At 41.5% G+C, this 23,424-nt stretch overlaps 2 protein-coding genes across 3 annotated transcripts in view; both read left to right on the forward strand.

The window, feature by feature from the left end:
* NFXL1 (nuclear transcription factor, X-box binding like 1) overlaps positions 1 to 14,635 on the forward strand; it is a 44,199-nt gene extending 29,564 nt beyond the window's left edge. The window contains exons 19-22 of the mRNA XM_063157333.1: positions 2,436 to 2,540; positions 3,741 to 3,827; positions 6,762 to 6,815; positions 11,392 to 14,635. Coding sequence (XP_063013403.1) covers positions 2,436 to 2,540; positions 3,741 to 3,827; positions 6,762 to 6,815; positions 11,392 to 11,565 — 420 coding nt within the window. The 3' untranslated portion in view covers positions 11,566 to 14,635. The remainder of the gene's footprint in view (positions 1 to 2,435; positions 2,541 to 3,740; positions 3,828 to 6,761; positions 6,816 to 11,391) is intronic.
* Positions 14,636 to 17,910: 3,275 nt separating this feature from the next.
* The window catches only part of CORIN (corin, serine peptidase), a 117,547-nt gene continuing 112,033 nt past the window's right edge, over positions 17,911 to 23,424 (forward strand). For both annotated transcript variants that reach the window (XM_063157338.1, XM_063157339.1), the window contains exon 1: positions 17,911 to 18,132. In XM_063157338.1, coding sequence (XP_063013408.1) covers positions 18,058 to 18,132 — 75 coding nt within the window. In that variant the 5' untranslated portion in view covers positions 17,911 to 18,057. The remainder of the gene's footprint in view (positions 18,133 to 23,424) is intronic.

Here is a 23,424-nt window from a genome sequence, read left to right on the forward strand (position 1 = left end):
AAATAACATTTTGATTTAAGGGAAAAATATTTGCTGATGATCAGTTGTGCCTGAAAAAACCTAGGTTCCTTCTTTGATAAGGTGACCAATTTATATATTTTCCCCTCCGGATAAAATGAATAGGTGAGATCTGCTGCATATGGTTTCAGCTGAGAGAGCGAGTCAGTGCTACTTAGTGAATATCTAGTTCAGATACAGGAGAGGGTTAATACCAGCATGAAGGTGGCTAAAAGAAACAACTGTGTTTGATTATCTTTTGAAAAAACCACCCAACTTCCTCCCCCAAAACAACATCAAAACTAAAGAAAAAGATGGAGCAAGAGATACTAACAATAAGGAAGATTTTTCAAGGACTGAACTGACACTTAACTTTGCATTATTTTCAGTAATGACCTTGGCAGTAAAAACATTGTAATTTTCTGATGAAAAGTTGTGGGGTGTTGTCAGTGTATGAGAATTGAGGAAGTGCATCTGTAGAACACATGTATTGGGGTCATGTTATTAAATACAGAAAAACACCCCAAAACAATAAGACCATACATGCGAAGCCTATAATAAGCTCCCAGGAAACAGCAGATATTCTTATTTTCACAGCATGATTAGCTGGAGAGAAATACAATGAGAGCTGAAGATGTTTTGGGGAACATGCTCTACTAAGAATGAGGTGCAATTAAGGCATTGTACAAAGTCCTTCTTGCTGAGATGTCACTTGAAATATTACATGCAGTTCTGGCTGTGTATTCAAGAAACATTGATTGAGCAAAGTTGAAATTCAGTTAAGGCAATACTATGATAATAAAGAGCCTTTTAAGAAAAGACAGAAGTGCTTCAATATGGGGATAAGAACTGCAGCTTAGACTAGCTAGAACAAACCTAGGAAACTAAAAAAAAAAATAAGCTCTTACATCTTGTAGTGACCTCCTTAGTGAAATAGTAGAATAGGCTCAGAATGGGGGAATGTTTCCATGGTAAGTGTTCATCCAGTCCTGGAAGGATATATGAGGTACCTGCCTGTAGGAGGACTGGATTTCAGAACAGAACATGGTGACTTAAAGGTTTCTTCTAGTCCTGTATGGAATGTGCTGAAACAATAACTAGGAAACTGAGCCAAAAGCACAAAGTATCTATAATGGTTTGTGATTGTCACGGACATTAAGTCATGTGTATGTGTTCCATAATTTTAGTCTGAAAGATTCATGTTCTGTTTAGGTGTGTGTTTCATGATACTGGCTCAGATGTTGTGCCCATTCCAGTGGACTTCTGAAAATCCAGATTTACTAATCAAAGTTGTACCCACCTGGGTTTGATACTTACTTACTGTTTTCATTCTTGTGGATGAAGTGATGTAGTATATATACATTTTGAATTTTTAATACATGGGAAAAACGAATCTTAAAATTGTATGTCTTAGGGCATTTTCCAATTTGTGTTAATCCCTTAATGACAGTGAAGAGATGAAATTTCACTTTTGATAAAGAACACTGTCTAATGCTATTTTAAGTAGTTGGGGGCTTTAAAGCTCTCTATAAGTAAGTTGCTTAGATGTCTTCTGTGAGATTCTATCTTTGGTTATTAACAGTATTAGGTTATGTAATTGAAAATGAAAAATGGTTACTGGAAAGACTTCTTATGAGCAAGGGATATTTTTAGTCAAGTTCTTAACAATGAAAAAAATCTGTTTACTTTCCTGACATATTTTATCTAATGCAATGCTGGGAGCACTGCTACATTCTTATCAATCAGCATACTTAAATTAGTAACTCAATTCTTACACAGTAAATGAACGATATTTTCTTTGTAAGTTAAAAATTGCACTGGCAGTAAAAAAAGACTTTATCTTTCACATGCAGAAATAAGATAATCTGCCAAATGCATGAATTTAGGATTTTGTGAAATTATTTTTGCCATGATAAGAGTTTTGGTGACCTTTATTTGACTTTCGCATAGTTCAGATAATGCTTGAATAGAACTTTTTTTTTGCGATATTTTTGCTTCTGATTTTTTTTCTCTTCCTTTATTACTCTGTCTAATCTACAAGTAGGTACAGTACACATAATTTCAGTTTTCAGGGTTTTCTACTTTATCCATTTGTATTCCCCCAGCATAGAGATGGCTAGGGTGATTGTTGTATATGTTACTGTGGAAATGACTGTTCTTGAAACATGTGAAAGGAGAAATTGTCTTCCAATGAAGCTGTGCCAATAAAAGAGAAATCATCCTACAGGAACTGAAATCTAGTATATAATAAGCAAACATTTCCCCCCACAAAAAAAAAGAAAAGAAAGATCAATTATTTCACAAGTTAAAAGACTGATTACCTGAATGAGTTTTCTGTTAAAATTCTCTGTCTGAAATAAAACCAATTCCATAGGTTCTTGGTAATTTTACAATGCTTTATTGATGAGGGAGTTTAATTTGTGTTTTGTTCCTTACAGCTGCCCTGTGGTCACCGGTGTAAAGAGATTTGCCATTCAGGTAGCTGTCCTCTTAACTGCAGCCAGAAGGTCAAACTCCGATGTCTCTGTAAGAGACTGAAAAAGGTAAATTTACAAGATGCAGTTTTTGAAGGATGTGTATTCCTTACATGTTCATGAGCTTGTATGGATGCTGCAGATTGGAATAGGGCCTGTTGCTATAGTAGGGCCGTTACAATTCACATCACTGAAGATCTGGGCAGATTCACTGAAGATATCTGCAGATTCACTGGAGAATATAAAATCTTGTTAGTTCTAAAATATGTTAGCTGCCTGACTTACAATAGCTTTAACTTTATTCACACTTAAATTTTTGTGAGAAAAATACTCAGATGACCTGGAGTGATTTGAGAATAAAAATGACATTTTTATGACAATATTGGGAAAATGTACAGAAGTTGGAATTAGTACAGATATTGTGAAACCTGAACTACTATAATTAATTAAGATTCCCTGCAAACCTAAAAACAAGTATGGGTGTCAGCATCCTTAGCTTCTAACACAGGTAAGGACAAAGTAATATAACAGGTTTACTATAGCTATACACTGTTATGAGGGGAACAACAGAAATTTATATGGAGTTTTGACAAATGATAATGTCTTAATGAAAAAACCCCATAATCTGTCATGTTCAAATTACCTTTCTGGACCCAAATTAACTTCTGAACCGTCCAGCAGTTCCCCAGAGTCCTCAGCTTCTCCAAAAAGTGTCTTGTGCATCCAAGAAGTCTTGCAGGTGGGATGCTCAGCAAGAGAAAAGATGACATATATAGAATAAGTGCTTAAAACTGAGTACCCTCTGCTTACAGATAACCACTTTGTTGTTTGTTTTTTTTTTTTTTTTAATTTCTTCAGTACTAGGAAAAGGGGAGAAAGTATGAATGACAATTACCTAATTTCCCCCCCCATGACCAGACTATGTCCTGTAATCTAAACCAGTTAGGATAATATATATTAAATTACTGACACTCTAAATGCAAAGGTTCAGAAGGTTATCTTATTTGTCTAAGGCAAACAGATGAGTAAAGAGGAGAAAAATTAAACTGGACTGTAGATTTATTCTTCCTTTCAGCTTAGCTTATTAGAAAGAAGAAAAAAAAGTACAATTTAATACATAATTACAGGTTGAAATAACATTCAGTCATTAACTTTATATGTTAAACCAATGTTTCACTAAATAAGAAAGTTTTATTATTTTCATAAAGAAGTTGAGAATTAAAATCTTATATAAGGAAATGATTATAAAAGACAAATTCTGCTCAACAGGAAGTGCAGTGCAGCAAGATACAAGAAGGCCAAGTTTCACTGGAATGTGATGCGTTATGCAAGGAAATGAAGAGGAAAGCATATGAGGTAATGTAACCATTGGAGCTATAATTCCTTCTCAGAGCTTCAAGAAAAGTAGAAAAAAGAACACATTATTTTTCAAGGCAGTACCTGCAGAAATGCAACATAAGTGGATGTGCTGTTGAATAGTAGCTATTTTTTCAGTCTTGAATTTATGAATGGTGTTAATTGACTCAAATACTATTTTTAAACAGTATTATGCTTTTTTTTTCTTTGAATTGATTGGAACTGATTCTTTCCTCTTTCACTGAGAACAAGTGATGATCAGTGATGATAAAATAGTCATTATTAGTGCTGTAAGACTAGAGTCAGACTGCTTTACAGAGCATTCTAAGATCTGTCTTTCCAATCAAGGTTTTGCAGCTATCAGTTGCTCAGCTTGTCCAGTGTGGAGTATAATCTCTCATGTGGTATTAGTTATCCTATACTGGAAGAATTGAGACTTTCTGGTAACTGCAGAATACTACCTAGACTGCTGTTAATGTGGCTTCTCCCGAGCTCAGCTCTTTTATGAAGTAAAGAATTTGCTGTGTGCTATCACACAGAAAGACAGGATAGGATCCTTGCTGTTACAAACCTTTAATAAAAACATACACAAAAAGAATTGATGCTAAGTTGCTTGGGTTTTATCAGGTAAGTGTTAGATGTTATAAATGTACAAGCCAAGAACTCAATGGGTAAGGCCAACAAGTCAGCTTCTGCTCAGATTTTCAGGATTGATTGACAAGTTCTAGCAAGTACCACACTGACCAAATCCTGCAACTTTGCAAGCAGGTTGAATGCTAAAGCTCTTGGGATATGCCTTTAGGGAATGCCAACCACAACAAATAGTTCCAGGAAGAATGTGAAGATGATAAGTGCATAGTGTATGGAGTCCCTCCCTAAAGCCAGGTGAGCTGACAGTAAGAGTGCATGAGCTGAGACCCAGCAGCCTGTCTCAGAGTGCTGCAGTGTCAATGCTATCTGCCTGGAGCAGATGCTCCTGCCAATGTCTTGCCCTCATGTAATCCACAGGTAGAAATGGTCTAAGGCAGTGAGCAAATGGCCACAAGTCTCTGCTGTAAGCAATGCCACAGACATACTGGATGGCACAACCTAGCTGTGTCTACCTTCTTCTCAGAAGAATGGGTATTTACTTGTTCTGGGGTTTTTATATAAAGTGATTAAGTTTTATTTAAGTTCTTTCTAGGCACCTTTTTGTATCCTGTGTTGATTTATTATCAAATTACATACTACAATAGCCTACTAATATAGGCACTTTAATCAAGTGGCTTATTTATGTCTATTACTATTGAATGTGTCCAGACTGGAAAAAAACTTGGTGAAAACTGCAGACATTTACAAAGATAAATTAGTTTGCACATTTTTAAGACACCCATTAATTTCTAAAACCAAAGTGCATTAATTCTTAATGAAACTTTTCATGTTTGGCACCTATTGAGTAAGCATTTCTTATTCATTAGATTCCTAGGAATTGAATGTGTCTTTTACTGTACATTTTATTAAAGAAATAGTCCTAGAAATGTTTTCCCATGCTGTGATTATAATAGTTAAGGTTCCCTTTATCTGTGTACATTATACCTGTGTATCTTATACAAACATGACCACACCAGAGTAAAAAGAAGCTTTTCTGTTGCTCTTTTCCAGATTTGAAGGCCACTTTTTCTTTTGTAGCTGAAGTTTTGCCATTAGGTGGCAGTGAAAAACAAGGGGGCTCATTGTGTAGCTTTTTGCACACCAGATTTTCAGATTTCAGATGTGCATGGCTAAAAAGGTCCTTTACACACATTTCTAAAGAGACTCTGCCATTGTATCTAAATTAATGAAATTCTCAGTAGTGCTTTTATTTGATACAAGGTTTAGTAATTTCAAAATTAGTCAGAAAACCTGAAAATAGGACTGTACTTTTGGCCCTGCCCCCAGTCCCTGCTGTTTGATCTACAGCATGCTAAAGCATGAGCTAGTGTGCTTTCTCCTTAGTCATCCAACGCTCTTGAATTGGAAATTATTTGTAATCAATTCTACCTGTGCAAACAGTATTCAGTAAACTGTTTTCATTGTTAGTATGCAAATCATCCAGCTACTAGGATCAAGATTTTTTCATTTCAAGTTATTAATAGATTTTTACATCTAAATTTTCTAAGGGAGTGATTCAGTGACTGCAATGCTAAAAGCCTAAAAAAGGTATAAAAAAGGGAGATAGAGAAACTTCTTCCATATACTGTTCCTGTGGTAACTTAAGAGGGTGAGATGGTGTCGTTCTAATGGCCTTTGTTGGATTTATCTCCTATTAACATGCCTGGTTGTTTTTCAGTTGACATAAAATTTTGGCATCTACAAATGTCCTGTAGTACTGAAATTCTAGATTTAGCCAAATACTCTGTGGGAGTAGAACACTTTCCTCTATTGTGAGCCAAACTCCTGGTAAATTCATTTTATGCCTTTGCATTATGAAACATAATTATTGATGTTTTATCCCTGTTTGGCATCTGTGTACTCTCCAGGATTTGGTGTCCTGTTAGTCACCTGATGAATCCTAGCTATGCATATCTTCAGATGGGAGCCACTCCATCCTGTTGTCTTTTGTATACATTCAGGTTTCACATTTATTTATTATTCTAGGACCAAAATGGAATGCAGGTGCTAAGATTCAAGTATGTGACATATTTATGTATTGACAATGTTTTCTGCACCATTTTTTTCTTAATACTTTTTAGCATTTAATTTGCTTCCTTGAACTCTGCAAAATATTTCCATAGAGTTATCAATAGTATCTTGCATGACTACTTTTCATGTGGCTTTTGGATGGTGGAGCTCACATGACGGAAAGTTTGCAGGCTTTTGCTGAGAACCATTCTATAGGAGTAATTATGACTTCTTAAGAAAATAGGCTTAGCTGTTGTTTACAACAATTTATTACAACTTTGTGTGTCTGGACAGATAAAAGAAGCAGAAACGAAAGCTGCTCTTGAAGAGGAGAAGCGAAGACAACAGGTATTAGGCTTTCTTTTTCCTCATCCACATCATACCCACTTTGTTCTTGTTAGTAAATAATGTCATTTACATGCTATTAAAATTTTATAGTTTTTAATGTGATATGCACAGTCATTCCTGTCAGCTGTTACCATACTCTGTGTGCTGCAAATTATTTACAATGGTTGAGGCCACATTTCTGCAAGCAATTTTCATAATTTTGTGCAAAATGATAACTTTGTATTACTATAGCTTTGTACAAGGTAATTTATTTTTAAACTAGTAAGTATGCTTTAATCATGCTTTAATTTTTTTTTAAATATGCTTTAATTTTTTTTTTAATCAAACACTTTATGCAGCATAAACACTACAGAATACTGAATAGCCTCTGCAAGATTTAAATATTGGGTGAAGCTGCCCTTCCCCCTCCTATCATGAAAGAACAAGGACAGCTGGAAGAGTCTTTGTCCCTCAAGGTCTCTGGGCTGGGGGAGGAAACATGGATTTAGTGTAATTGGTGGTGAGGGCATGTGGTTGGCATTGTAATCCACGAAGCTGCTGTGCCAGCTGCCTGGAGGTGCTGGTCACATTCAGGCAAACACTCTAAGCTCAGTTGGTGATGGCTAGGACAGGTTTGCCATCTGGAGTCTGCACGCCTTCCAGCCAGTTCATGTGTGCCTGTGCCTGAGTGAGCATTTGACACCAAATCATATTCCATGTCTGGTTTGTGCTTTCTGACTCCTTTTACTCAGTTATCACAGCGTCTGTGTATTTGGTTTACACTTGTGTTTTCACCTGCATGTCACACTCTGTTTTTATCAGGGATCAGTGGCTTGCTCCCTTCTTGAAAGGGGGGCAAGGGAGGCTTACAGAGCTGATGCACTTGTGCCATTTCCCCAATCTCATTAGGACAGACAGTCTCTCTGTGGGTCATAACTTCTGTTATACACACTTTTTAAGTTCTCTAAGTAATTTATGAAAGTGTTACATCTAAATTGCTCTGGCAAGGCATGCTTTTGCTTATCAGAGGAGAACCTTATCTGCTCATCCTGCTCGTCCAGAGCACCAGGCATTGTTCTGTGATCATCCTGCAATGTTTGTTGCAACATTCATATCTCAGCTGGCTATAGAATTGAGCACATATTTCCTCATATAACTCCTAGACAGTTCTTTTAATTCTTATTCTCTAAGCTGACCCTGGAAATTTTACTTCTGACATATAGGTCAGGAAGTGTGACTTACATACAGGTGTCTGAAACAAATTGGCAGAGGAAATCTGTAGGTGTTGGTTCTGCAAGCTGAGTACTGATGTATGCTAATGGACATTTAAACATGTGAAGAACATGTTTACAGTCCTAGAGCTAGAAAGCCAAATTTGCTGATGTTTGTCTTTTACTGAGTGTTTGCATGCATTCCAGATGCCATCTCACCCAAATACTAATGATTTCTGCTCAAAATCATTTGATTTATAGTCCCTCTAGTAAAGTCTCAGTAAGGAGGCTCCTCTGAAACAGTAGCAGATTCGCTCCACCAACACAGTGTGCTGGATTTTGGCTGGGTTCTTCAGCAGTGATTGTTTCTCTCTGCAGCCACACCACCATTGCTTTCTACTTGTACATCCTTTGAAGTCTCACAGTTCCAGCTCCACTATAGTAACTTTAGGCAATATATGGCAACTGTTCCTGCATATGTGTTTTGTGATGGTTGCAATTTCAGGGATGGAAAACTTCACCTATACATAATGGATGCTATTAGAAGGTTAATTTAGTTATTTAGTGCATTAGGAAGCAGTAGGATAGAAACAGTAAAAAAAAAAAAAAGACAAAACAAATTGTTAAAAAAAAGAGACAGCTGTAACTAATAAATAGGCTCTAGAACTGCATGCAAGTACTAACCTCAACTACTGCAGCCTTTTTATGTAACATTGGTTCCCATCCAGTTAGAACTCATTATCTGCCATCTGTTGATGGAAGTTGGAGGACGTCACTGTCATAGGGTGTTGGGTCACATTAAAAGTATATTTTTGAGTGTACTCCCTTCTGACAAAAGTATGCATCTTGTACCACCTTCCTCAATGTCATTAGCACATTTTTGTAGAGACTGTTCATCTGTTAGTCACAGTTTCTTAAAACTATTTTGATTAATACTTCATTAAATGTTTTATATACAAATTAGTTAGTGCTCTAGTAAGTCTGTGCATTTATATTTTGGTATTTGCTATATTTGGTAGCAACTTTTGCTAGTACCATTTACAGATGGAATCACTTGTTTCTTAGTGGAAGAGATGGCTTGGCTAGGCTTCTTGTTGTGGCCCTAGCAGCCAAACTTTCCCTCTGCTTCTAATTCAGAGGCACCCTGTGAGGCCAGGGTTTTCACAACTGCTAGAGGTGGAAAAAAGATCAGCACTTTGATTATTTAACAACTCAGACCAAGCTCTGTCTGTTCCTCTCCATTGTAAAAGGTTTAGTTAAATTTTCAAGCTAACTGTTTAGAGTTTCAATACTGGAAGTTAGGGTCTTGAACCTGAAGTGTAATTTACTGACTTGTAGGAAAGATTTATTTTCCCTTTTTTTTATGTCCAAAGAAAATTTTTTAACAGATCCTTAGAAGTTAAATAGTTAAGTGTTCCCCTCCCCGTTAATAAAAATACATCCTCACTTTCAGTAAATACACTTTGTCACTGTTACTTGCATTACTTGGTTTTGTAAATTATATATTTATTTTTAGACAGGTTTTTGTAGAGTTCACTAGGAAAGCAATTCAATAGCTATTACATAATTTTGTTTGAGCACTATATTTTAATTGAACTATTGTAATTCCTAGAGCTTTCTGCTTTTAAAATGTACTGATCACAAGTGTATAGTAACTATAGAAGCTCCAAATTTTACTTGAGTGTCTTTCACTCAAGTAAATGAAATACTGTCCTGAAACACTGCCATGTTGTCTTTAAAACCATAAAAACTCTGCCCTTGCCTTCAGATTTTGGATTTTGAAAAACTGTTTCATTAAAATACTTTGCTTTTCTAAGGGAGGATTACCTAGTTGAGAGTAATCTTGTTTCAAATGGGCTGTGACTTTGTCTGAACTCTTCTCCCATATCATCAGAGAAGTGCCAACAATTTCTGCCTTTATTAGGTACAAAGGAATAGACTTTAAAATAGGTCCCTTTCTCCTGCTAACGGTGGTATCTGGCTCAGGAAGGGAAGAGCTGCTTTGTGAAACTGACAAATATTTGTTGTCAGTGAAGGAAGGCCAGACATCAGGCAACCTTGAGTTTGAATGACAATTTTATTTACTGAACTACTACTCTGTCCATTTCCCAAAAGAGTCTTTTTCTTGTTTTTATAATGCACCTACTGTATTGTCTTAGTCCCTCTTCCTGGCAGCACTGCAGTTGTAGTCACATAGATTTATTTCCTCTCTGGCCAGGCTTTGTCCCTGTTCACTGTCCATGATTCCTCTGCTTCAGCTCAGTCTTGTGCCTTTTGCCCAGCCAGTCCTGCCTTGCTGCGCTCTGCTACTCCCATCTCACTTCCTTTCACTCCATCTGGTTTCTCTGCTCCCTAGTGCCTTGTCTCATGTTTTCTCTGGTAGCTAACAACTTGACCAAAAATCCAGGAAATCATCGGACTTTTTCTGACTTTAGTCTGTCTCAGATCTTCCTAGCAATTAGATACCTTCTCATTGGAGCCTCATCCTGGTCTTCACTCTTTATTCTAGCTGCCTAGTTCCAGTTTTATTTCAGCTTTGTACACTCAAATGAGTTTTTTCTGTATTCTCATGAGGCTCTTTTAAAATAAATGTGGAGGGGGATGAGGAACAGGGATCAGAGATCCTACTGTTTATTCCAGACAGGACCCTGAAACTACCATTCTATGTTGGAAGCCTGGCATTCTTACTTTTACAATTGTTTTGCTCCATTTTTGGGCCTATAGGCATGTGCTTCCTACTGAAGGATATTATATACCGCTTACATTCATATGAGTGATTAAATGTTCAAGTTACAACACTTAACAAATACAATATTTTTGTGTGTATCTAAGATTATAGCAATTATTCTAAAATTTAGTGACGATGCAAATATAAAGAATTGAGGGAAATAACAGAGAGTTTTAGTTACTTATGTTCTTATTTACTTATGATTTAGTTTTGGCAGAATGCATCTTTATTACAAGGGAATGTCTTTGAAGATTTCAGCCTGTGCCCTTATAGAAGTTGGTAAATTAGCTTAAATGCAAATGTGTTTTTTAATTGAAAAAAAAAGTATTTTTAACATATTTCATGGAAATAACATTATTTTTAGCTTAATATTTTCAGCCTGAGTTAAAAAACTGAGCATGCAAATCTTCAGTTGGCTGCATTTTTGGCAATGTTTTTATAGGAAACTAAACAATGGTTTAATACTTGAAAGCAGTGTGCTTGTAACTGTGGGATGTAGTGCCAATCTATGGGTGTAGTACACATCTGTGAGATGTGTAACTTCTGGCTGACAGTTATTTCTATGGAATGTTACTTGGTAATGTTATTTAAAACCTTCATATTTCCTTGTTTTTAATTCTGATACAAATGTCAACTACCTGTGGTTCTCTTTATCTAGGCTGAACTGGAAGCTTTTGAAAACAGATTAAAAGGGCGAAGAAAGAATAAGAGAAGAAAGGATGAGGTAGAAGTTGAACAATCATCATGGCAAAAGTACAAGAACTTCATTATGCTGCCAGTGTTCGGAGTTGCTGTTGTGATGGTTGCATGGCTCATGGTCTACAATGACTGAAAACAACTCAATATTTCATATACCTCAGTTGGATTTTAGGTAGCTGTTATTCCTACGTTAGTCTGTGTGTAACAGAACTTAATAAGCATAGATTATGTATGTATACTCTTCGCTAAGAAAAATGTAGAGAGAAGAAATGTCACCTTTTGTGTTACTGCATTCACAGCACAAAACTGAAGTCAGACACCAAAAGTAATAGTAGATTCTAGTCTACACTGAAATGTTGATAGTTTGACTGGGATTTGTTAACATCTCTTCTGTTATTCTGTTATTTTTCCTTGTCTCCATTTCATAATATTAAGAATAGCTTAGTATAAAATGGTTTATTGAATATATGTTTCCTGTAAAATCAGCTTAGTTGTTTATTGAAGGTTAGTGTTCTTATGCTCATCTTTGTTGTATCACACAATAATTCTATGCTTCACACCAGTTTTAATTATGGCACCTAACAGGGAACCTTGGGTCACTTAGGCTTGCATATTCTGGGGCCTTGTTCAGAGCTTTGTTAGATAAAGGAAATGTGAACTATCTTTCAATTCAGCTGCATCACAAACAAAACAGTGCCTGCCCCCCCCCCCCAGCCTTACAAACGGTGGGGTTTGCTTTTCTGTTGTTTCACCCTACCCCTTCCCACCCTTGTTTCCTCAAAATTGAACTAACTGAAAAGTTCCTTTAGTGGACAGATGCATATGCTGAACAGGGATGTGAAGAAGTTTCAGGGTACAAGGCTGCATTCTCACTGTTGCCCCAACTGCCAGCAGCAGAAAAACAGTCTGAAATTAAACCTAAGAGTATCAATTGACTATTCGTGTGGATAAATGTCAGAGTTGGATATTTGCACAGGTGTGCAAAAATGTAATTGCACAGTGTAACAATACAGTAATGTGATGTTCTGAAGCCATCTGATGCTTGGTAGTCACATTTAAACCTTCTAGCTAAACTTCCAAATGTTTAAATATTTTCTTACTGACACTTGTGAGTACCTTGCTTTAGGTTATCAGTATTGGTGGGTAGAACTGGAAGGCTTTTATCTGGCTTCAGGATTATCAGAGAGGCTATGTAGTCTCAGCTGAGAGACTGCAAGTTCAATTCAGGAATGGGGAAATCAGAAAACTGAGTTTTTAAACCTCTGCTAGAAACTTTTTGCTGATACTTGAGCATTGCAGGTTACTGCACAGTGATTACAACTCCTGCAAAAAATGGGGTGCATGGCCAACAGGTATTAGTATTATGCCCTTGTAATTCTGGCATATAATTTAATAACAAATCCTGCAAAAGTAGTGGGACCATATGTATGAGTAAGCAGAAAATGTTGCAGTTTGCTTGAAAGCTCTTCTGGTTGATTTTGACTTACTTGTGAAGGGACCCAGTATTAATTTGAACAGATAACCAGTTGTAATTCTGATTCAGCAGCAAGAAGATAAAATAGAAAAGCTGCAAAAAGGCAGAAGCTTTTGATTATATAGATTAAGAAAACAGATGAAATTAGTTTCTTTTCAGTTTTTCACAGAAGTTTGGTGAATGAGGAGAAAGGTGGGGAAAATTTGGCAATATTTAGCATGGATTGATGCTGTTCTATAGTACTTTGGTTGTAAATTAAATTTTAGAGATGCATATTACTTATGTGTCAGACCATTAGTATTTAAAGTTGTAGAATTAATTGAAATTACACTGTGCAAAATGGCATCTCCATTGAATTTCTTATTTTTCTAGTATAAAAGGTAAACATTGTTTCATATTGTTGCTTTAACTTTTTTCTATCATATTAATGCCTGGAAGATAATTTCAGATATGTTTAACAAGAGTGAGGTGATGCTATTCTATTGTGACTGTATATGTCAGTAACTCTTCTGTCACTAAGGAAAAAGGAGAGATATTTTTGTTCAGATGAAGTAAAATGTGATGGTTTATCCAAAAGTACAAAAAGATACCTTTCTGGCTGAAACATGGAAATCAACATGAATGAGAACTTTGTGGAAACAGCTTTTATCTTGCATGACTGTCACTAATTTTTTTTTTTATTTACTGCTAGCTTTAAAATAATTACAATGGAAAGTTTATCCTTGCTTCTACAGCAAAGAGAAGAAACCTCTCTCTAGCGAGTTATACTAATTAACTGCACTTATTAGATGTTTGAAGAAGTTCTTAGTATTCTTTTCTGCATATTTGTGGGAAATACTGGAGAGGAAGAGGCTTCTCATTGATCATCTCCATTAAAGATTGCCATGAATTTTTACTATACAAATTCATTCTGTTCATACAAAGGTGTGTGTGAGTGGGCGTATTCCCTTTCTTAAAGGATTTGTATCTCTTCTGAACCTTGCATATGCAAGGCATACCTATTTTTGAAATTTTATTCAAAATAGTTCTGTATATCTTATCCAACCATCTGAGTCATTTGCACTCTGTTGGTCTGCCTGCTGAACCAGATATTTATTTCTTGGCATAAAAAAGTGTGGGGGTTCAAGCAATCTGCAGTTTAATAAATCACTAGGTTTTTGTTTGTTTCTTTAAAATATTTTTACAGTTAATATTTTGCCTTTCTTTGGTTGGAGCTCTGTGTTGTCAAAAACCTTTGAAGTAAAAGATACAGATAAAATCACCTTTTATTCAATATTAATGAAAGATGGCAATTTTAGAAAAGAAATTTTGAGCTGAAGGTAGGGTTTGGTAGCAATTTATATGTAATGTGCTGTTACATAATGTAATGAGCAAATATTTTTAATGTTAACAGCTTACAAAAAAAATGCATATTGATCAGTATACATTAAAACAAATTATGTAATCTGACCTGCTTTTGAAGGGAAATTACAGTGATAGAAGCCTGATGATGACTTAACATGAAGAATATTTAGGTATGTGTAAAATGAAAAATATTGTGGCTTTTCCTGATTCTGGATGCATTGTGATGAAAATGTATCCTTCCATTGAGCCAAGGTTCTTAAAACTGTTCAGTATGTTTGGGATTGGAAACTCCTAGGGCAAGTTTTTTCCCTGTAACAGTATCAATCCATTGTGTATGTTAATTTAATGTAAAAACCAAGTTGGACAATAAATATATCAAAAACAACTTGAAAATTTGTTTGTTCTCAAGGACTGGTATAGTGAAGCAGCAGCTTCCCAGGTAAGGATGACTGACACACTGCAGCCCAAGATTTAGGTATGCTTTCTGCCCCCTTCTCTGGTAGTGATGATTCTTCCTTCTCAGATGAATGCTGGAATTATGTAATTGTGTTCCTTCATGTTACTGCTCTGACAAAATTGTGAAAATGGGTTGAGGAAGTCGATTAAGGTGAAACAAATGGGAATGGACTTGGTAGATTTTTTTTGGCCTCACAGGGAGAAATATAGGTGATTTATTAGACATTTGTGCTGACCTTAACTACTAGAGAAAATGTTACTAAGCAGAAAGCACCAAAATTTGTTCATAAAAGCATCTATGTTTGTGGCTTTAAAGCAGTGAACTCTGAGTTTGTATCTCAGTAGTAGTTCAGGCTCCAAAACATATCTGCCCTGTGCCAGCTTTCTCTGGGTGATGAGCTTGTGTGTTGTGAGGTTAGAGCACAGAGATGCTTGGTCTGAAGGGTGTTCCAGTGCCAGGCAGTGAAAGCTTGATGTGTGTGCTTTAGGTTGGAGCATTCTTGTTTGGACACACACAAACAGGCTCATGTGTAGCCCTGTTCTCATTTTCATTTAGTTTTGATATCCCTCTTCTGCTTGGGTTGCATACTGTTACCAGTTGTTATCTATGAGCATTTCAATTGCTCCCTTCCTTCATGATTATATTTGTATTCCTGTCTGCTCTTATTCAAGTAAATTACTTAGTTGCTTTAGAGAATTAGAAAATTAAGAACCTGTAGTGTCTTGAATTTCCTAGGAAAAGAAATGCAAGGTAAAAATTAAGGAAAAAAAATCAAATTAAGTCAAATTAATTATAAGATAATGAGATACACTTCTTTCCACTAAGATGGAAAGATGGTTAGATGTTAATGAATTATTTGAACATGGCATTATGATGTCTACATGCTGTGCTACCAGAAAACAATTCTGTGGTATGGATAGTGTATGAATATGACTTGTGATACATCAAACTCAACTGTAAGGTAGGCTGAACAGCAGCTGTATAGAAATAAGTCATGCTCTGAGGGAACTGTGGCTTCATTCAACCAAGCATTATATATGCTGTATGTTGCTCATGCAGTGATTTCCATAAAATCACCAACAAAACCAGAACTCAGGCTTTCTTTGTATGCTGCTGAATCTTGTGAAACTCCAGTTTCAGTGGCACTCCTGTTGGAGGAAATAGTTTGAGATTAGGAGTCAAGACTGACTTGGGGTTTGGAATTCGCAGTTCTCCAGCTGAAGCCATCCTCAGCCAAGGCCAAGCTGGCTTTGCAGTCTGAGTCATGCACTGCACCTCTTAGATACCCATTGTCATTTACTGTTATTAGAATTTTTGACAGGGCTACCTAATCTCTGTAATGAATCACAAATTATGGTTTGATTCCTGCATTACAGCACAAAATATTTGTTATTTTGCATAAATAATTTCTCTCTTTCCATGCTTTTCCTATTTTTGGTGCAATTGTTTTAAAACCACCACTGTTTTCCTGCAGATGCTGGAGGTTGTTTTGGAGAGATGTTTGGTTGGTTAGGTAAAAGGTGCAGCACTGAGTTACCATGAGCAGAAGCCTCTAAGTACATTGGCACTGCAGAAGCACAGAGAACGCTGTCTGCATCATAATGTTTGCACGCACGGTAACAGGGCCTAAATCTGAAGGTATGGAAATACAGGTATGGAAAAGAAACTGGAAAAAAATGCTAAGCATCTTGTTTGTTATTTAAGCATAAACATATATAACACAATGTGTTTATATTTACAAATATAAACGCTGTGATGAAGGGTATCACCCTCACTGATTGTCAAGAGTGCCGACAGGGCTGGAGGCCATATTCATAGAGAGGTGGTGGTTCACATTTTCTTGGGAGTTTTCTGATTTACATTTAGAATGATAGCATTTCAGAAGTACTAAATCATACACAGGAAAAACTGGAAGCCTTTCTGGTTTACAGATGTCATCTCAGAACCCAGCAGTAGTCCCTGCGACTTTTGGAAGGGTCCTGAACTGTTTCTATTCTGGTAGCACACACTTCCGCCCATTTTGTACTCATTGTTTTGTCCTGTTGACTTTATCATTCTTGGATAGTATTGGTGAGCTCTTTGTTGTTGTGTGCACAGACCGGGGCTTCAGTCAGACTTGACATCTTTGAATGCAAACACAGGGCAAGGGAACAAATAGATCAAATGCAGGTCTTAAAAGCTGGTATCTCATGGGGGTAGGACATTTGCTCTGTCATTTGCAGCTTCAGGCGGCACTTGGCTCTTGGCCTGAGAATTTTGCTTCAATAGATACGCAACAGCCAGCACATCCCTCCAGCTCCGGATCATTGGGGCCGGTCAGGACCAGGACCGGCGTCGGGACAAGGGGTAACGCCGTCGGGTCGCCGCTGTTCTCCCGCGCAGCGCTTCCTCGCAGGGGAGGAACGGGGCACGGCAGGCTTGTCGCCAGGGGGCTGGGACCGGAGCTTTCCTGCGGGGAACGAGCTGGGGAAACGTGTCTTTGGCTCCGGAGGTTCCTCCTGCTGGAGCTCTTTCCCCTCCGCTTCTGCGGTGCCAGCGCCTCTTTCAGCTCTCTTTGGAGCGTTAGAAGCCGGGCTGCGACAGGCCAGCCGCTGTGCTACAGAGGGAAGCGTTGCAGTCCCTGCAGGCGCCAAACTCTCCGTCCCTGGGCTGAAAGGAAAGCCTTTGCCGGAGCGTAACGTAAAATAAAGCGCAGGGAAGTCCATCCGCGGTTGAATGAAGGGATACGGGAGTCTGGCCCACGCTTGCCAACCTCCGCTCTGAACTCTGCGCCTCGACTCGGTGGGCCGAGAGCGCCCGCAGGTCCGTGCGCTGGGCTGGCTTCGGATCGCTTCAGCCGCAAGTGCGCGTCCGGGCGACCCGGGGGCCAGGGCGCGGCGGAGCCCCGGCGAGCCAAGGTAAAGGGGTGCGAGGGGCGAGCCCCGCGGGTTCTTGCCCCCTACACCATCTCTGACCCAGGCTTGTCTTGCCACCTGAAGCCCTTCCCAGCGTGACGAGGCGTCCCTTAACCGGATGGGGGGATGGGGAGGGGCGCAAAGGCTGTGCCCACTCCATCCTCCCTCCCTGGGGGATGGCTTTAGGGCGAAATTAGCAAGTGGGCTGTCTCTCAGCGTGTCCCCAAGGGCTAGAGCCTTGTGTGCGAAAGGGGTGGGGATGTGGCTCTTTCTCGCGGAGGTTTATTATTATTGGGTGGAGGAGCGGGGAGGGGGAGTCTGCAGAGCAGACAAAATGCGAAGCCCTCCTGGCAAGTGTGTCTGTGCAGGAGGCGGGTGGACGCGGTTCGTCAGAGACCGAGGTAGAGAACGGTGAGGGGGCGGCCAAAGTGGAGAGGGGTCAGCAGCAGCCAGAGCATGCTCTCCACGCAACAGTTCCCTGCCCTGCCTGCGGAGGAGGAGCGCTACCGGCAGGTCCTCTCCGCCAGCCGGGTAAGGCGAACCTCGGGGCGCTCCCCTCCTCGCGGGGGGCCGCCTGGGGAGCGCGGGCCGGGGGCCTGGGAGGGCGGCTGGCTCCGCCGCTCGGTGACCCCCGGGCTGCGGGCGGGGGCAGCGCGCTCAGGGGACAGCTCCGGCCGCAGCCGGCCCAGGGGCAATTCCCGTGCGCGGCGCACAGCCTGCGCTGCCGCCGCGGGGCTGAGCGGTACGGTGCTCGGGCAGGCGGAGGAGGAGCCCTCGCCGAGCTTTTGTAGCGAGAACGGACCCGTGGCTCAAAGGCAGAAACGGGGCCGTGTCCCCCGGAGGGGCGGCCTAGAGGACGGCTGGGGACAAGTGACCTGCCGCGATGGGGCCGTCCCGGAGCGCTCCTGTGTCTAAACTTGCGGGGACGCGCCGGGGACGGCCGCTTTCAGAGGCGGCAGGTGAGCCGCAGCCAAGAAGCGCTCGTTGTCGGCGTCTCAGGGAGAGCCGAGCGGCGCCCTCGACCCGCCAAGTGCGGAAGATCAGCGGGGCTGCTGTGCCCGGTAAATGCTCTGCCGCTGGAAGGAGCGGAGAGTTGTTCGAATCCGACAATAGGTCCGGCCAGGATTTGCAGGAGCAAAGTTTATGCTTTACCTCTGTCAGGGCTGTCATGGCAGCTCTATCGGGGGCTGGGCTCCCGGGGAACCGGTGCACCGTGACTCCGGCGCGGTAGTTGCCCCCCGGCATCAGCGGGAGCTGGCTTTATCCTTGCGTCGGTGCACCTTGCGGTCGGGCGGAGGCACCCCGAGCCCCCTCCCACGGCTGTCCGGCGGGATGGTACCGCTGGCCGTGAGGAGGTGATCCTTACAGGGTCACAGAGGGAGCCCTTAATCATTCCAGAGAGAGCCAGCCTGTGTGCTTGCCAGTGTCCGGAGGCGATAGCGCAGGTGTGGTGTGGGCAGTCTCGCAGCACACACCTGTGGGGAGGGATGAGGGAGTCTGCCGCCGTTATGGGAGAGGCTGCATAAGAGAGGGAACCTGCAGGGGGTGGCTGCTGCGCTAGTGCGAGCTTGCAGGGTGGGTCCCCTGAGCCTGCCCTTCCCTCCGCTGGCCGGGGCGCAGGTGTCTCCCCGGTGTCCCCGGCGCGGGTGCGCTGTCCGAGGGGCAGGCACGGCGGGGACCGCAGCTCTACAAGCGGGGAGCCCACGGCGAGCGAGCGGCAGCGTCCGCAGGGAGAGACCGGCTGCCCTCGCCCTCCGCCGCCGGGAGGGACCGGCGAGGGCCGCGCCGGAGTGCTGAGCCTGATGCGTGGCACTTGCGGAGAGGGCGACAGAGCTGCTCGCGCTGTCACACCGATCGTACGCGACCGAAATGCCGCAGCAGGGGGTTTCACAAGTTTATAAACACGGCAGTATACTTCAGTAGTATCATTGCTGCACTTGATTTAAAATGCAGAGTCCTTGGATGCATTTCATGGGAGGCAGTTAATTAATTAACTTAATTTACTGGCAGTCTGGTTGCGATTATGAAACTCTGAAGTGAAATCAAATATCTAGAGCTTTTAATGCATTCACAGGATCTCTTGGGAAGTTTTGGCTTTCAGCAGTAAGAGTGTAATAGTAGATTTTTCCATATGGGTACACCCTTCCTGTGTTCCTAAATGAGAGATCAGTCAGCAGACTAAATTCTATTGATTGTTTTTGTAATGGATGCTCTAGTTGGAGATCTCTGTTATAAGCTTCTTGGGTGCTGTGGCACATGAATGAATGAATGTTTCACTGAGATAGTCCAAACAGTGAAGTTGTAATACAAGAAATTAGAGAACTCTCTGCCTGTGTCCCTATAAATGCTGGTGGTATCCCCAGAGGACCTTGGACATCTAGGTTCTGTGGGAAGATGGGGATCCCTCCAGCTGAACAAAGGAATTCCTAAACAGTGTTTAAACCTCTTTTAGAAATGAAATGCTCATGACTTTTTTTCCCTCCTCCAAAGGCCATTTATGAAGTACCCAAACAGGCAGGTCTTGCTGTCTGTGGAGAAGCCTGGCCCTCCAACCCCATATGTAATCCTCACTCAGCATGCATTTTTAAGGAAGCCACCAGCACTCATCCTCCTGAGAAGGCTCTCCTGGTGGTGAGCCATGCAGTACATACAGCATGCTTTCCCATGTTAGAGGAGCTTGCTTGTGCTTTTAGTGTCTCATGAAGCCCTCAGGACAAAATACTGTTTTTCCTGAGTCTTTTGGAGCTGGAACTATAAAATACTGAGAAAACATTCACTTCCTTTCCATACGTCTTAGCTGGCACTCAACTGTGTGCAGATAACTGGAATGTCCAGCGAATTAAAAGTATTGTAGGTAGATGGTTGAAAATGTGTCATGATTTGAGGTGTTCTATAAAATGTGCACAGGACGATTTAATACATCTCTGTTATTGTTTGGCTGTTAATTATGTATTAGATGATGTCTGCAGATACAAGTCAAAGCCAGGACTGTTAACAGTGCCAGTAATTATTTTAAAATGTGGGTTTACTTGAATGTAGGAGTTACCCTTTTTAAAATTTTTCTTTTCCTGCTAAGCTGATATACATGTTTAGGTCTTAGCACTCAGCTCCCTTGAGGAACATTACTGTCCTGGCATTGTATTAAGCCCGTGTATTGCCAGACACATAATTTCTTGTCATTAGTCGCACAGCCAGACAAGGAATGTGTGCAGAGGCTGAGGTGGATAAGCACCTAGACAGAAATCTCATTTGTCAGAAGGAGAATGGTCCTTTCAATTGAAGGTGAAACAGGCAAGGGAATTTTGGGATTGTTGTATCTGGTGAAGAAATCCAGCAGCTCCGACTCAACTGCTCTAACCAACAAATGGTGAACTGTAAACAAACCTTTTGTTTACAAGCAGGAAGACAACACTTCAGTGTGGCTAAGTGGATGTTTGAGCTCTGTCAATCTTTGCCATGCTGAGGCCCAGCAGATTCAGCTCATCCCAGTTCTGGAGACACAATATAAGCACTACTGGTACTTCCTTAGGAAGTGGGAGCTGTGGATTTGACTCCACCTGGACTGGGAGGCCCTGGGTACCAGGTCATGTGCTTTCAGGCTGAACAGGTCATGCTGTTAGGCAGTTACATACACTGGCACTATCTCCTAGTGGGGTCAGGTTTTAAAAGGTGGTGGTTATAGCTACATTGTGTGGGAAGAGTCCTGTCAGCGTGTCAGGCATCCTTAGCAAGTGCTTACAAGGCCAGATGAATGTCTTGTTTCTGAATGTCAGCCAGGGTTTGGCAGGGGCGGATGTCAGGCCACTTGCAGCAGGGCAGTTTTAGACTTGCACATGCAACTAAGGCCCTTTCAAATGTGGCTGCCAGACGCCTCCTGTTAAATGCCTTCAGGATGAAGCAGCTAAGTAAGCAGCAGGGCTTGAGGGGGGCAGTGTGATTACAGTTTGAAATACTGATGCTTGTAATCTGTCCCAGTTTCTTTCCCTACTGAAAAGAAATGGACCTCATAAGTGGCAAGCTGGATACACAGAGTTCTCCAGTGCCAGGAGAGAAGGGTAGGTGATAACCTGCTATGAAGTGATGGATTGTCATAGTGGGAGAAAGAGAGCTTAAATCCTCCTTGCAAAAGTCTTCGCACTCATGAGGTAACTGAAGACAGTATCTAGATAGCTGCAGCCTGACTATTCTCATTGCCACTGAATTGTTAATTCTCTTGTTCCTCGGCAGTCAGTTGTTGCCTTGTGTACAGTTTCACTACAACTGTCCTGGGCCTCACTCCGGGAGCCCCCGCCCCCAGTTGCTGGGACTGCAGGGAGTGAGCCCTCGCTCCCCGAGAGGCTGCAGGAGTTAAACTGGAGACAGAGAGGGAAGGAAGAGCGCCTGGGCCTTGTCCCTTTGGCTCTCGCGGCAGCAGCCCCCGTGTCCAGCGGGCTGTGCCCGTGTCCAGCGGGCTGTCCGCTCTCCCGGCCGCGGCGGCCTTGCCCGGCTGTGCTGAGGGGCGAAGGAGGGGCTGCTCCTGGGTGCCTCTCGCAGTCCGCAGCCCCGCGGCAGAAGAATACGATGCCGATCGCATCCTTTCCCTCAGTCCCCCGCCCTCTATAAATAACTCTGGCTGAGCTGACCTGTCAGATTCCCCCGGCAAAGCGGATCCCCTGACCCGGGCCGCCTGCAGTGGAAAGTCTGAATGCAAAACATACCGTAGTAAAAATAGAGCTGCCGGGGAGCCCCGCCGGCAGGTCCCGGCGGCTCTCGGGCCGCACCGGGCCCGGCTCCCGCTGTCCCCTGGGCGCTCCCGTCAGCACTGAGAGCTCCCCCGCTCCTAAATCTGTGTACGCTTTAATGTCCCTGTGGTGAATGCTTTTGTCGCTGTCAGATGGAAGCATAATTCATTTTTGCTGTGGAACAGATAGTTCTGAGTAGCATTTTTAATTTCAGCTTGCATTTCTAACCGGCAAAGATGAAAGAAATACAAAAAATGGTTAATTTCCTAAAAGTAAAAATAATAATGAGATGACTGTCAAGCAAGAGATTCTCATTTCAAAAAGAGGTGAGAATGTTGCTACCTCTGAAGTCTAAATTAGATTCCACCCTGTGCCTACCTTGTGCATACAGCTGCTCCCCTGAAGGGATAGATGGTCCTTGGGTATGGTTTCTAGACATTACAATTTAAAGCAGTGCTTGTAAATAAATTGTGCATATATTATTTCTGGTTGTTTTACCTGCGAAACTTGAATATCTGGGGGTTAAAGCCAGCAACAGACAGCAGAAAATGCTGTCTGATGCTGCTGGTTCATCCATGTCACAGTTGTTGGCCCTCAGTGCCCTTAAGGGCACAGCCGACTCCAGGGGTGGTGGTGGCCTGGCCCCAGCCCACAGCCAAGATTTTAAAGATTTTTTAAAAGATTTTACTTCCATCCCACATGTCCACTTGCTCTATCCCTACCCCATCCTGTGGGATGGGGAAGAAAACAGAAAGAATGAGAAAGCTCATAGGTCAAGATGAAGGCTGGGAGATCCCTTTGTGGTCACCATCATGGATAAAACAGGCTTGAGTGGAGTAAATCAGTTTATTACTGGTTAATACATACTGACTGACTCAGATATTGTGAAACAAGAAGAAAAAATGAAGCAAGTATTAAAACACCTCAGGAAAACACCTCTCACTTCCCAGACCTCTCAGCTTCCCTTCAGACTCCTTCCCCCTTGTTATTGCCACAGTTGGCACTCAGTCCCTTCAGTGAGGCTATGAACAGTGCAGGGAAGGACTGTGGTTCTCTTCTACTCCTTCATTCTTGCTCATCCTCTGCTCTGGTGTGAATCCTC

Source organism: Melospiza melodia, chromosome 5 (assembly GCF_035770615.1).
Source record: "Melospiza melodia melodia isolate bMelMel2 chromosome 5, bMelMel2.pri, whole genome shotgun sequence".
Lineage (NCBI taxonomy): Eukaryota > Metazoa > Chordata > Aves > Passeriformes > Passerellidae > Melospiza > Melospiza melodia.